At 38.3% G+C, this 15,524-nt stretch overlaps 1 protein-coding gene across 7 annotated transcripts in view; it reads right to left on the bottom strand.

The window, feature by feature from the left end:
* Positions 1-13,872: 13,872 nt before the first annotated feature.
* MAP4K3 (mitogen-activated protein kinase kinase kinase kinase 3) overlaps positions 13,873-15,524 on the bottom strand; it is a 191,497-nt gene continuing 189,845 nt past the window's right edge. For all 7 annotated transcript variants that reach the window (XM_044261698.1, XM_044261700.1, XM_044261696.1 and 4 more), the window contains one exon: positions 13,873-15,318. In XM_044261698.1, the coding sequence (XP_044117633.1) occupies positions 15,231-15,318 (88 nt within the window). In that variant the 3' untranslated portion in view covers positions 13,873-15,230. The remainder of the gene's footprint in view (positions 15,319-15,524) is intronic.

Below are 15,524 nucleotides of genomic sequence, written 5' to 3'. Positions count from 1 at the left end.
AGACAAAAGAGAGCCCCAAAAGTGAAGGACATGCAAATCTCTTTACCACTAAGTTGGAAAAAAAAAAAAAAAGAGTGCTACTCATTGAAGAAGCTGCACTTTGTTACAGTGACAGAAAGGACTTTCTCAAGCTAGGTTTCTGTCAATTATTATAGGACAAAACCTGCCTAGGAAATTATAAAATAAAGAAAAGCAGTCTCCAAACAAATCTACTATTGGAAGAAAATAGAAATGAGAATTGGACATTTTCCTTGATAAAAATCATGCCAAAAAAACCTAACAATGAAGCAGAAGAAAACTAACATAATACTCTAAACTGATTTAAATATCTTCTAACATTCATTTGGAGATATGAAAAGCCACTTTTTTTTTTAAAGATTTTATTTTTTGAGAGAGATAAAGGGAGAGAAAGCACAAGTGGCTGGGAAGTAGTGGGAGAGGAAGAAGCAGGTTCCATGGTGCTCAATCCCAGGACCCAGGGATTATGGCCTGAGCTAAAGGCAGAGTTTACCTGACTGAGCCACACAGGTGCTCCATGAGAAGCCACTTTGAATCAGAAATTCAAATAAGACTAGAAGTAAACCAAACCAAACCAAAAAAAAAAAAAAAAAAAAAAGAGAGAGAGAGAGAGAGAAGGAAAAAAAGAAAAAGAAAAAAAAAGAGTTGATTGAACTTAGTAAAGAAAGAGAAGAAAAAGAAAAAATAAGGGACAAAGTAAGAGATGAAAGATACAAAAGACAAAAGAGACAAAGACAAAGTAAAAGAATTTAGAGAGAAAGTGGTTGAAATGGAAGATAGGCAAAGAAGACCCGACATATGTATCCAGAGTCTCTGAAGAAAACAAAACAGTGGAAGAGAACCAATAGCTGAAACTATAAACTACGAAATTTTTCTGGCAACAAAATAAGATCAGATTATACATACTGAAAAGGCCCATCAGTAGCTGGGAAAACGGAATCAGAACAATCAACTCAAAGATGTATTTGAATAAAACTATCAAAGAAAATACTCTCATAGCCTGTAGGCACAAAGACTAAAGAGAAATGTAGGAAAATGAGAGTGACATCAAACTTGTCAAGAGAATATCCATGCCACAGAAAAATATAGCAGTCTTTTGAAGAAATTCAAGAGAAGAAAGTGAAAGCCAGGATTTTACATTCAAACAAACTGTCTTTCAAGTACCAAAGTTATAGATACAGTTTAAATATGCAGGACCTCTAGGAATACTGTAGTCATGAACCTTCTCAAAGAATCTACAAGGTGATAACTTTCAACCAAGAGCTGATTGGGAAAACTTCAGGAAGAGATTTACAGCAAGCATTTAACATACTTCATTGAAGGCTATAGCAAAGGTGAGGACAAGGGTGGAAGAATAACATATAAATGTTAGAAATGTTTCTAGATGTTAGAAATGTTATGTTTCTACACTGTTACACACTACTGCTAACAGTGTAGAAAGTAATGCAATTAAAAATATGTTTAAGAAATGGAAGGGAAAAGAAGAAAGCAGAATAAACTCATTGATAACTGAATAGATGGAGGAGTAAAATATACCATTAAAAACAGACAAACCAGAGAATAAAAGCTTAAATAAGAAAGCAGGGACTAGGGCGCCTGGGAGGCTCAGTGGGTTAAACCTCTGCTTTTCGCTCAGGTCATGATCTCAGGGTCCTGGGATCAAGCCCTGCATTGGGCTCTCTGCTCAGCAGGGAGCCTGCTTCCCCCTCTCTCTGCCTGCTTCTCTGCCTACTTATGATCTCTGTCTGTCAAATAAATAAATAAATAAATCTTAAAAAAAAAAAAAAGGCAGGAACTAGACGTGTTAAGAATATACCCAAAGATATGTGCTATGATGAATGCTGTGAAGTGTGTAAACCTGGCGATTCACAGACCTGTACCCCTGGGGATAAAAATATATTATATATTTATAAAAAATTAAAGATTAAAAAAAAGAATATACCCAAAGAAGTGTAAGAAATAAAAATCAAACAAAATACATAGAAAAAGAAACACAGGTTAACACTATACACATAAAAATTATAATATAAAACAATATGACAGAGTAAAGAATAGTATCAGTAATATCAATACATATGAGTGGGCTTAACTCATGTATTAAATGAAAAAGATTTTCAATTTGGCTCCCAAAGAAGATCTAAGTATAAGCTCTATTCAAGAGACACATCTAAAATGACTCAGAAAGGTTAAAAATAAAAAGATAGGCAAAGGTATTCAGGACAAATGGAAACATGAAGAAAGGAGATTTATGATCCTGCTATTTGATGAAGTAGAATTAAGACTACAAAAAAGCATTAAATACAATGAAAGGGGGGGGTATTTTTAATGCTAAAGCCACAATTCACAATGAAGATACAAAAGCCCCCAAATAACATAGCAATTACTGTAACAAAGCAGAAACTTTAGGACATGCAAGAAGACATGTACAGAAACACACTAATAATGAAATTAAAACAGACCACTCTCAGGAAAAGGCAAGACAAATGAACAAAAGATATGTAAGTATGTAGAAGACCTAAGCAATGTAACCAATAAGGTAGACCTTTAGGAAAGAGATATATTGAATTTTATACTCTGATTATTAAAAATACACCTTCTCCTCAAGCACATATGGAATATATGTAAGAAGTGACAATATATTAGGTTACCAAGAAAACATCAGAACTAGAACATTCATAAACTAGAAACACTATAAAAGCATTCTGATCACAAACTATCAAACTAGAAATCAGAATAAATATACATATATTTAATACATACATAAAACACATATTATTTATACATATTTCTATTTAGGGTATATCTATATATATAGATATATATATAGATAGATAGATAATAAAAAAGACTTTCTACCTAGAAACTAAAAAAGCCTTCAATTAAATACCTGCTGGGTGAAGGGGGAAATACAGACTGAAATCATGTAATTAAAAATAATAATAACGAAAATACTACATATTAAATCAATGAGATACATTTAAAGCAGGGTTTCTCACCTGGGGGTGATTTTGCCCCCAGGAGAATTTTTCAATGTCTAGAGATATTTTGGATTGTTATGAGTATGCTGAGGTGATAGATGCTGCTGAGTACAATGCACAGGAAAGAACGCCATAATAAAGAATTTTCTAACTAAATGTTCATAATGCCGTGGTTGAGTTACCCTAACATACAGAAGTAAGAAGAAAAAAGTCTAGAGATCAAACCAATATAGAAGAAGAAAGAGTAAAAATAACAAATGAAATCCATACTCTAAAAAGAGAGCTATAAAATAAACCAGAAGAAAGCACAAGCAACAATAAAATTAAAGCAGAAATGAATAGAGAATACAAAAATAATAGTTTTTTTTTAACTTTTAAGATTTTATTTGTTTATTTGACAGAAAGAACACAAGCAGTGGGGAGTGGCAGGCAGAGAGAGAGGGAGAAGAAGGTTATTTGACAGAGAGAGAGGTCATAAGTAGGCAGAGAGGCAGGCGGGGATGGGAGCGGGGAAGCAGGCCCGCTGCTGAGCCACACAGGCGTCCCTGAAATGGATAGTTTCCCAGAAAAACAGAGTTTACAAAAATTTACCTAGAGACTGAGAATTTAGAATGGTTTCTGTATAAGAAATACCTTTTTTTTTTAAATCCCATGAAAAAGCACCAGGGGTCTGACTTTGACTATTGTGGGGTAAAGAGGTTGGTGAATCCTCTTCCTAAAACATTAAGACCAGAGAAAATTTTAAAAAAAAAATAAAAATAAACAAAAAACCCCCCTAAAATCAAAACCCAAACTAACCCATAACAATTTGCAGGCTCTGGAAATCAACCAAAGGCAAAAAACAAAGTATTTATTCATGATAAATCAGAATTCCACTAAGTACAGTGGGAGTCTGTGGTTTCTTACCAGGGTCTGCTGCCTTTCTTCCTCTACCCCACACCTCAGCTCAGCAGATGCAGTCGTTCTACCACTGTGAACTGGCCATGAACCAGAAGCCTTACTCCAAGAGAAAATGTGCTCGACATAGCTCAAACCTGTGACAGGCTGAAAACCTGTGACAATGCTGTCAGTAAAATTCTTACAAATTCAGTAGGAAACAAATAGGGAAAAAACCCACAGCTTTGCAAACCTAAGGATGTGGTTCCAGTAGGGGTGAACTACAGACTAACCAAAAATTTATGGGAAGATCACAGAAATGAAAGACCCATAGAAGGGTTAGGTTGGCTTTGCATATGTCTGGCTAACTGGGAAACTATGAGGAATGCACAGGGAAGATAAGGGAAGGCCCTGAGGAAAGTTAAGGCTGAGGCAGATTTGAGGATTGCCTGAACTATGAATGCATAATGAATGCAGTCTCCAACCCACACAATGATCCACTGGAAGAGGGTGAAAGACTATGGCTAGAGTTATTTAGGTACCACTGCTGCCCAAATTACTGGGCAGACAATAGTGAATCCTAGAGAGCCAGGCTTAAAAAATAAAAAAACTGAACACAGACATCAACAGTCCCACACTTGGAAGGAGAAAGATTCTGGAATACAGGCAAGTTACAAAAACAAAAAACAAAACCACACAAAAAAAAAAGCCCTCAGGAGAAAATTGGAATCCAGCATAGATAAATTATCTAAAGTGTCCGGTTTTCAGTTACTAAGAAAAACGAGTGTGCCTGATATTAGGGGGGAAAAAAAAGACAATAAAGATGGATTCTGAATGGACCCAGCTGTTTTATTTAGCTGACAAAGACTTTAAAGTGACAAATGAAGAAATTTAATAATAATAAAAAATATGCCCACAAAGAAAAGGGTCAGATGGCTTCAAAAGTGAATTCTACCAAGTATTCAAAAGAAGAATTAATACCAATTCTTCACAAACTAGTCCTGAAAATAAAAGAGAGGAGACATTTCCTAACTCAATCCATAAGGCCAATATTACCTTGATACGCAGTCAGACAAAGAAATTACTAGAAAACTACAGATCATTATTCTCATGAATATAGATACAAGAATCCCCAACAAAATAATTGGCAAACCAAATCCAGACAGATATGAAAAGGATTTTTTGTCTGATTATGTGAAATTTATTTCAAGAATGCAAGGTTGGTTTAATATCTGAAAATCAGTTATGTGTAACACCATAATAAAAGAATAAAAGATGAAACTACATGACCATCCCAGTAGACCTGAAAAAAGCATTTGACAAAAGCCAACACTTTCAACAAATCAGGAATAGAAGGGAACTTCCTCAAAGACATTTGTGAAAAATGTACAATTAACCTGCTTAAGGGTGAGAGACAATGCTTTCCCCCTAAGACTGGGAAGATGATTTTGCTTTTACCACTTCTATTTAACATTGTTTTGGAAGATCTTGCCACTGCAACAAAGCAAGAAAAAGAAATTAAAAGTTGTACAGATTGGAAATGGAAACTAATGCTGTCATTATTTGGAAATGCCATGACACTGTAAGCAAACAATCCTAATGAATCTATGAAAAAACAACTTGAACTAATGAACAAGTTTGCAATGTAGTAGGATAGATGATCAATACAGTAACATTGTGTTTCTATGCACTAGCAACAATTTGAAAATGAAATGAAAATAATTCTACTCATCATAACATCAAAAGAATATTTTAAAATGAATTTAACAAGTGAAGTGTAAGACCTCTACACTGAAAATTAAAAATACTGCTCATGAAATGAAAGAAGAGATAAATAAAAGGAGAGAAATGTCAAGTTCATGGATTGGAAAACTCAATTACGATGTCAGTTCTCAATAAACTCACTGACAGATTAAATTCAATCCCTATAAAAATCCCAACAGACTTTTTTGGGGGTAGAAATTGACAAGTTGAACCTTAGCTTGATATGTAAATGCACAGTAACCAGAACAGCCAAAGCAACCTGGAATTAAAAACAAACTGGGAAGACTTACAATACCTGACTTCAAATTTTACCATAAAGTTATAGTAAATCAAAAGAATATGGTATTGGCATAAAGACACATATGTATCAGTGAACAGAGCAGAGCATCAAGAAATGACCCTTTTTATTTATAGCTAATTGATTTCAACAAAGATGCCATGGCAATTCAATGAAAAGAGAATGTTTTCAACAAATGATGCTACGAAAATTGAGGTCCATATGTAACAAACAAACAAGCAAACAAACAAAAACTTAGATACTTATGCAATATGCCAAAATTAACTCAAAATGAATCACAGACCAAAATGTAAGAGCTGCAACTACTACTGACTTCTAATAAAAACAAAGGAGAAAAATCTTTCTGATCTTAAGTTAGGCAAAAATTTCTAAGATATGACACTAAAAGCATGATAAAAGAAAAAGTTGATAAAATGGGATTATCAAAGTTATAATCTTTTGCTCTCCAAAAAAATTGTTTTATTAAGAAAATGAAAAAATAAGCCTCAGACTGAAGAAAATATTAAAGGATTTGTACACACAATACGTAAAGCCCTCTTATAATTCAAAGGCAACCAGATAACCCAAGTTAACATGGACAAAAGATTTTTTTCAAGTGAACTCTACCCCCAACATGGGACTCAAACTCATAAACCCAAGATCAAGAGTTTTATGCTCTACCAACTGAGACAGCCAGTCATCTCCAAAATGTACAAAAGATTAATAGAGATATTTTACCAAAGAAGATATACAGATATTTAATAAGTTCATGAAAGGATGCTATTAGTCATTAGGAAATATGAATTAAAACCAAAATAAGATACCACCACACATCCACCAGGACGCGTAAAATCCAAAAGACTGACAATATCAAGGATTGATAAAGATGTATAGAAACTGGAACTCTCACACATTAATGGTGGGAATGTTAAGTGGCACAGCTCCACTGGAAAACAGTTTGGTAATATTTTAAAAATTAAACATAAATTTAACATAAAAGTTAAACATAAACAGCAATTCCACTCTTTGGTATCTACTCAGGAAAAATAAAAATATATGCCTATACGAAGACATGCATACAAATGTTATAGTACCATTATTCATAAGAGCTTCAATTGAAAACAAACTAAATACCCATTAATCAATGAATGAAAATCCACACAATGAAATACTCATTCAACATTAAAAAGAAAGTACTGATACATGCTATTACGTGATAAGCATTAAAAAAAAAAAGCTGAAGACATATGCTATGTGAAAGAAGTCAGACAACTCTCCCCAACACACATATTGTATAGTTCCATTTACATGAAATTGTAGAAAAGACAATGCACCACTGAGAAGGACCTAGCATTTCCTTAACGGTACTGCTGCCTGAAATGCAAAACATGAATCGAATCATGAGAAAAAAATAGACAAAACTGGGGCACCTGGGGGGCTCAGTGGGTTAAAGTCTCTGCCTTCAGCTCAGGTCATGATCCCGGGGTCCTGGGATTGAGGGGGGGCCCCCCACCCCCACGTGGGCTCTCTGCTCAGCAAGGAGCCTGCTTCCCTTCTTCTCTGCCTACTTGTGATCTCTGTCTCTGTCAAATAAATAAATAAAATCTTACTAAAATAAAAAAAATTTAAAAATAGACAAAACTTTGGCATCCTACAAATAACTGGCCTGTATTTTTTAAAAAAATGGTAAGGTCATGAAAGATAAAAGTAAGATAAAGGTCAAGGTACTGTTCCAGAAGGAAGGAGACTAAAAAAGTATGAAAAGGAAATGTAATATGTGATCCTAAAATGAATCTTAGAATGGGGTAACTGTCAAGAGTAATAGTGGGATAACTGGTGAAATCCAACCACTGACTGTGGACAAGGTACTAAATTTCCTGATTCTGGCAATCTGTACTGTGGTTATGTAAGAAAATGTCCTGATTCTTAGGAAATACACACTGAACTACTTAAGGGTAAAGGCACATGGTATCTGTAACACTATCAAAAGGTACAAAATATTAATGTGCATGTATTTATACATAGAGAGACAGAAAGGAAATGATAAAACAAATGGAGCACAATTAATGAATGGGAGTTCATTGTACTTTTCTTGCAAGTTTGAAATTATTATGTTAAAATCAAACTATTTAAAAAATCTACATTTGGTGAGACTGAAGTGTCATAACTCACTTTTCTTCTGCATATCTACATTCAATACACCAAAAACACCTTTCTCAAACATCAAGATAATCAGATATTATCCTTCCTCAAAAGTGTCTTCTGGCCTCTGATACCACAGAATGAAAAAAAGATTATAGTAGGATACTTACCGTCTTTTACACTCTGGTCCCAATGTACCTTTCCCACGTTGCTTCTGAGATTCTTTCCCAAACACTTTCAGATCTGTCTCTGCTTACGTCACTGCTGAGAAGGTCTGACCCCCAAATCCTCATCTTCTGCAGTTCAACTCAAATGTCCTTTCTTTTATCCTTCCCCCAATTCCTTTTTTTTTTTTTTAAAAAAAAAGATTTTATTTATTCATTTGACAGACAGAGATCGCAAGTAGGCAGAGAGAGGAGGAAGCAGGCTCCCTGCTGAGCAGAGAGACCGATGCGGGGCTCAATCCCACGATCCCACGATCCCACGATCCCAGGACTCCAGGATCATAACCTGAGCTGAAGGTAGAGGCTTTAACCCACTGAGCCACCCAGGCGCCCCACCCTTCCCCAATTCCTAAAGGCAAGCTCTTTCTCTGTACACATCCTGTATTCACAACTTCTGCCACTCCTTTTTTACACATTATTCATCACACCTGACTTGCATTCTCAGCCCAGTGGCTGACAAGTGCCAGGTGCTCACCCTGTTGAAGTCCTGCCATAATTTTATTCTTGAAACTTTCCGCTAAATTCAAAAAATAATTTTCTACTTTCAGCAAAGGAAATAATCACATTTTGATGGTTACTAAGTATCTGGGCAGCAAATCAAGATCAAACAGTGATAGAGCCGTTGACAAGGAATAGATGAAACTGGTTGAAAATATTTTTCATAGTCATTAGTGACCTTCAGCTAAGCTTATGTATCTCTGGGCTCTGGGGCCTCCTGACTTAAAAATTTACCAAACACTTGGCTGTTAAATTAATCAAGTTCTGGGGTGCCTGGGTGGCGCAGAGGGTTAAGCCTCTGCCTTCCGCTCAGGTCATGATCTCAGGGTCTTGGGATCGAGCCCCACATCGGGCTCTCTGCTCAGCGGGGAGCCTGCTTCCTCCTCTCTCTCTCTGCCTGCCTCTCTGCCTACTTGTGATCTCTGTCCAATAAATAAATAAAATATTAAAAAAAATTAATCAAGTTCTATGTGCAAAGGCAAAAACAGATATAGACTTGGACCCACTGGTAAATATAGAAAGATATTTGAGTAGATAAGGTACTTGAGTGGATCATTAAATTCTTTGAGTTTCCTATTTAATTTCCTTAGTCAGAAGGAAATGATGCACACAGAAACAGAGGAAACACTGGGAGGCAGATTATTTTCCATGATTGTATCACAAAGCAGGGCCTGAGGGCTCAAGCACGCCTATGGAACGCACTGGGGGAAGAAAAACAAAATTAAGAAAGGGAGAGTAATGGGGTGAAAAAAAAATTCATCATTCTCCTAATCTTAAATTTGTAAGAAACTGGTGTAAACAGTGGTGTTAAGAGCAAGGGAAGCAAGGAGACATTTTCAAGACCAGGCAAGCCCAGTTAAATTCTGCAGGCTTAAAGTCACAATGTGCGATGTTGTTTTACTGTTGTTTCCAGTGCACCCAAACTTGGTAGTATTCATATTTAACAGAACTGATGAAGAAAATGGGCTACGAACGCATTCTGCATCTGTCTTATGAACGTAACATTAAATTACGGAACTTCAAAAGTACACGCACCTGTTAATAAACGTCCTGGCGGTAGTACAATCAGAGTCATTAAAAGCATCCCCGCGGAAACCAGACCATATAATTCACATAACCCAAGAAACTCATTTTGCACAAAACATATGTACACGTACCTGGAAGCTTGGCACAGTCCACCTTACTTCCAGGCCTCTAAAGAGATCTTGACCTTTTAAAGGCAGGCGGCTTCTCCGCCACACACGGGCTTCCCAGCGCGCAGGTGCGCCCCCGCTGTCCCTTCTGCCACCACCTCAGCACTCGCCTCCCCCAGGCCGCACCTCCCTCTCGCCCCTAGGGAGCCGCAGCAGGTGGGCGTGCGGCCGGCGGGAGCACCCCGTCACCTCCGGCCCTCGCCCCCGCCCTGCCTGCCACTCCCCTTCTTCCCCCCCAACCCGCTCTCCTGCCCTCAGGAACTTTCCCTCACCTGGGCGCGTCCTGCAGACCCCGGCCCTCTCTCTGTCAACACCCCCACTTACGGTGTGGTCCGGGGGCGCCCGCGACGTCGTCTCGCGCTACCCGGAGCGGTCCCGACCCGGGGCAGGTCGCTGCGCGCCGGCCGCCCCCCTCCCAGCAACTGAGGAGCGAAGGGCCGCGGCGTCTCCGGGGCAACCGGACGCTCAGGGCGCGCGGGCCGGGCGGCTTCCGGAGCGGTCCCCCGGCGCACGCCTCACGGGAAGCCGGGGCCGCGCCGCCTGGCCTCGGGAGGGGCAGCCTCCGGGCTGAGCCGTGACGTCCCGGGTACCCACGCCGCGGCGGTTTCTGCTCCAGAGCCCTGAAGACGCCCTGGAAGGCGCTCGGGAAACAAACTACTTTTCCATGAACGCCGTGACTGTAGCAAGTCCGGTTCCTTTCCAAGTTCTCAGCAGCGCTTCAGAGGAAGCCCGCGTCAACGGTGACACGAGGCCGCTTCCCTGCCCGGGCGGGGACCTTCCGTCTGTCAGATCGGACGTCCCCGTCTTGCTTTACGGTCCACACAGCCTTTCGACAAACCTGTGGAGGCTTTGCCGTGACAGGCAGCTGTGAGCTGTGGGACACACGGCCGCCGCGTTCGCGGTTCAGCAGGCGCGCGCGCGCGCGAGGGGGCGGGGTGGTATCTGAGCGGATTCAGAACGAGACAGATGGGCCACCCAGGGGGCAGCAAGTCGAACCAATCCTGTGATGAATGTCATATCGAAGTAAACGTGTTAACGCTGGACGAGATCATTTTTGCCAAAGCTTACCCTCTCGTTCCCAAATGTGAACTTAAAAATACTGGATGTTGACGTGCACATACACACTTGCTCGGCGTCAGTAACGCGCTCCCCACCGCGCGGGGTTCGGGGTGGGCACACTTGCCCCTCTCCCTTCAGGTGGCTGTACTCTTCATCCTGTTTTTCCATTTGCTCCCATATGCTTTGGAAATAAAACCAGAAACCACCTTTGTCTCCGTTCTCTTTCAAGACCAAGCATCCACCCAATAAACTCAAATCTACATGAACTCACACCTCGTTTCTGCTCTCATCATGCTATAGAGAATATTCTCAGGGAGGATACAAGGGATCACCTAGGCACAAACCCAGCGGCCTGTTTCCACGGGCGTGTGTCTGATCGCTGCAGTTCCGAAAACTCTTGACTGGAGCTCCTTTTCTCGTTGGGAAGCTCTCCAGTCAGGTGCCACCCTGTTTTCTAGCTTTGTGCCGGTTGCTGTGCTCCAGGCTCGCGAAAGAGCTCAGCTGCGTTTATCCTTAAGGTCCTGGACCCCTAGTCTAGCCTAGAGCTTGCTACCCTTTTGTCCCGCGCTCGTTAAACTCTTCATCTGTTAACAACACGGTTCATAGGTAACCTTCCAAACAAAGGCTTTCTTTTCCCCCCAAAGTGTAATTATGTGCAGTCTTTTGTACCTTTATTTATTTATTTTTTTCCATCCAAATAGGCTTCTTGAATACTGGAAATGATGCCTTTTCCACTTTTTTCCAGTGCCAGTGAGGTGCCTGGGTACACTGCAATATATAAGTTGGTTAAACAACTAGCTCACAAAAGTAAGTCTTTGCAATAAGTTTTGATGACACTTACTGAATAAGCTTTAGCTGTAACTTTATGCAAATCCTTTTTATTCAAATACAAAACACTTTGAATAAAGAAAATGCTTTTTGGTAAAGCCACAAAATTAAGATAGGAAGTTAATTTCTCTTGTTGCAAGAAACTGAAAATCAGCATTTGAAATCCAACTCCTGGAGAAAATAAATCTAATTTCTGGGAGGAAAAAATGCTTCATGTATATTACAGGGCAGGGAATATACTGCTTGTGTTCTGTGTAATCCGTACTTTAGTATAGTACTTACGGGTATACAATTTGAATGAAGTGGCCTGGGTTCAAGTCATAGCTCTACTACTTATTATATTCTTTGGCAAGTTATTTAAGCTTTCTGTGCCTCTGTTTCTTTACTTGTAAAGTGGCATGAACGATACAATACCTACCCCACTGGGCTGTTCTGGGACTTCTGTTAGACAATCTGTGTGAACCATGTAGAATTGTCACACCTAGCACAGATATATGCACGGGGCACTTACTATATTCCCTCGAGCAATACTCTTAGTGCTTACTCATTATTTTGTATAGCACACATTTTCAACTTTCTTCTAGTAATGGTAAAAACTACTATCTATCCGTCCTTTCTTTCGTGATCTCTCCTGAAATCAGCATAACCTGAATGACAGCCCGCAGGTCCAGAAACTGATCTCATTCTTTTCAACACTACTAAGAAACTAGCTAATAAGATAGCTTGAAACTTCGATGAAGTATATTGTCTCTAACATTTAGGTGAGTAGCTCTTTTCCTTTTGAGCTAATAAAGATCCTTAATCAAAAGTTACTAGGTGGAGCTATAAAATTTGCATTTTTAAGTCATCAAAGATTATTCTGAGGCATATGATCCTTGGACCACCCTCAGAAAACGGATTTAAATTCAGGTCCACCAATGTTTCCCATATAGGGACTGCACATCAGAATAATCTGCACGACTTTATAAAAATAACAGGTTATTGGGCTTGGCCCCCAAAGATTGATTACAGGGGTCTATGTTTTTAAAAAGTCCATGAGTAACACATGAACCACTTGTATATGTTCCGGGAATAATTCCAAGTGTTTGACAGTTAAATTGTTAAATTTTTTGAGGTGTGACCCTTTATATAATTTACAGGACTTGGAAATTAGAAAAAAAACAGTGGCCAATTAAAAGGACCAACAACCTGGTCAACAAATGCCAAGAACAGAATCTTTATGTCTTGAAAATCTTTTCTATGAGTCTCTGTTTTTCAATAATCAATGATAATGTTATATTGGCAAAATGTGTTTTTAAAACAGTCGTTACTCAGTCATTAATGCTAAGATCAGTGACAATGTATTTACTGGGGAAAAGCCATACATATACACAACTGCTATGACAACACCTGATTTCGAAGTCATGTTTTTAGATTAGGAAACTGCTGCAGAGTCAATAAACTACGTAAGTCACAGAGAAGGGTAGTGCACTAGCAGAGGGAGAAATGGTGCCTCATGATCTACCATCCAGTTCTTCTCACCTAATTGTTCCTTTCTTCAGCCTCTAGAACTACATTCCCCAACACTCTCCTGTTCCTTTCTGTGACCCAGGAGTTGGCAAACTTTTTCTATATAGGGTCAGATGTTAAATATTTAAGGCTCTATAAGCCATACAACTTTCTTGCAACCACTCACCTCTGTCACTATAGCGCAAACACAGCCACAGACAACACATAAATGAGTATGTTGTGTGGTGTTCCAATAAAACTTTATTTACAAAAACAGGCAGTGAGCAGGATTAGGCTGAGGTATGTTTGCTAACACCTGCTCCATTAAGACTATGAATGTTTCACTGATTTTCCTGATCAGAAAGTTGAAGAGTCTGTAAGATACCCCTTTATGAAACTGAGATGACAGATCAAATAAAAATATGATCTGAGGGCCCAGAATGGGTATGTAGAATAATTAAAAAATTGTTTTTCTCCTTAATAAATTTTAGTTTTACTCTACACAGAGATTAAGCCAGATGACAAGCTACTGTACAACCGCATGTTAAAAAACATGTTTATTTTACACTATGTACAATCAGAAACATATTTAAAAGCATTATCAATTAAAATAAATGAAGACCATAAATCACAATTTAGTTTGTTCCTAGTGTATATACCCACATTAAAATATAAAGAACATATACCAAAAAAAAGCCAAAGTGTGCATTTTGCTAAAACTTGGTATATACATATTCCATTGGAAAAAAGCAATCAAAAATGACTTTGAACCAAAACTAAGTTCCTGCGATGTGTAGTAACCATTATATTGTTTATATGAGGTAGTAACTAAATTATTTTGGCCATGTGTTAATACTCTAAGTCAAAAGAAATATGAAAATGATCATAAAATAAGGCCAACCAAAGTAAAAAATTTCACTAGAAATTTGAACCACTCCCCTCTATGGAATGTGATAGTTTTTCAATGTGATTCTATGAAATGTTTAGTGTGGGCTCTTTAATAATGCTCATTTATCCTTTGTGCAACTGTAATTCAGACAACTGCAGTGTTATATCATGGTACCGCTATTCTGTGATTCAAAATTTTTTCGAAGGTGTGTTTTTTAAGCACAGACAAACAATCTTACAGGATTCTGCTTAAATATAAAAAGACCAGTTACTACAACAGGTGGTTAATTGGGTTGTTTCACACAGAAAACCACCCAAATACATTTAAAAAAGATGTTGTGGAGCCAAATGCATATTGACAGTGTCACAGCTTACTTTTGTGACTTAATACATCACATATCAATACTTTGTGCAAATATAAACACCAGTGTACTTGCATTAAAATTAAAAACAAGATTATAAAATGATTATAGCCTCCATTACAATTTTGAAAGTTACAAGATTTGTATTCATATTACTAAATTACATATAATAAAAATACAATAGTGTTAAATGTACGGTTTCATTGCCAGCATCCCATTTTATAATACAGCCACACCTAAGAATATACTAAGAATTCTTAAAATATTAACCCCAATTGCATTTTCATCAACATTTACATCTGTACAGATAAGACACTTACTTGTACATCTCATAAAAGTACATTATCTACATAAATTCTTAGTGTATGTCTTCTGCAATATGAAGTTTCACAGAAAAATACTGCCTGTATGTACAAAGATTACATAACAATGAATTAAGCACTTGTGTGGTTCAATATGCTAAATCTATCCATACCACTTAAAACAAAACTTCTCCCCATCTTGTTTCATGCCACAATAAATTACAAGTGACCGAAGCCCAGTGACGGAGGCTTTGTACAGCCTCAAGCACTCGACGACGACGGTGCAGTCATGCTTGCTTTTTTCTAACAGTAGCTGTCGAAGCACGGCCGTCCTCAGTAACTGTTCTCGTGGCCCGCCAGGATGTACAAGTTGCTGTTTGCTGTGGGATTATCAGTTGGCCTACTTTCCAAAACCACGACCCTAAAGGGGACAAACATACAAAAGTTATTCTTGAAAACTAATGTAAGCAGAAACGTTTTCCATTGCTTCTTCATTTTATGCCTCTATAAATGCTGTTCGATTTGTGGGTAGAAAATGACTTGCAAATCACTATCACTAAAGAACCAGTTGCAGCTCCAGGAAGTACTTTTGCTGCCCACCACCTCCCACGGCTCAGCCAGAGTTGT

The sequence above is a fragment of the Neovison vison genome, chromosome 8, assembly GCF_020171115.1.
Source record: "Neovison vison isolate M4711 chromosome 8, ASM_NN_V1, whole genome shotgun sequence".
NCBI lineage: Eukaryota > Metazoa > Chordata > Mammalia > Carnivora > Mustelidae > Neogale > Neogale vison.
This window is presented reverse-complemented; position numbering and strand designations above follow the sequence as displayed.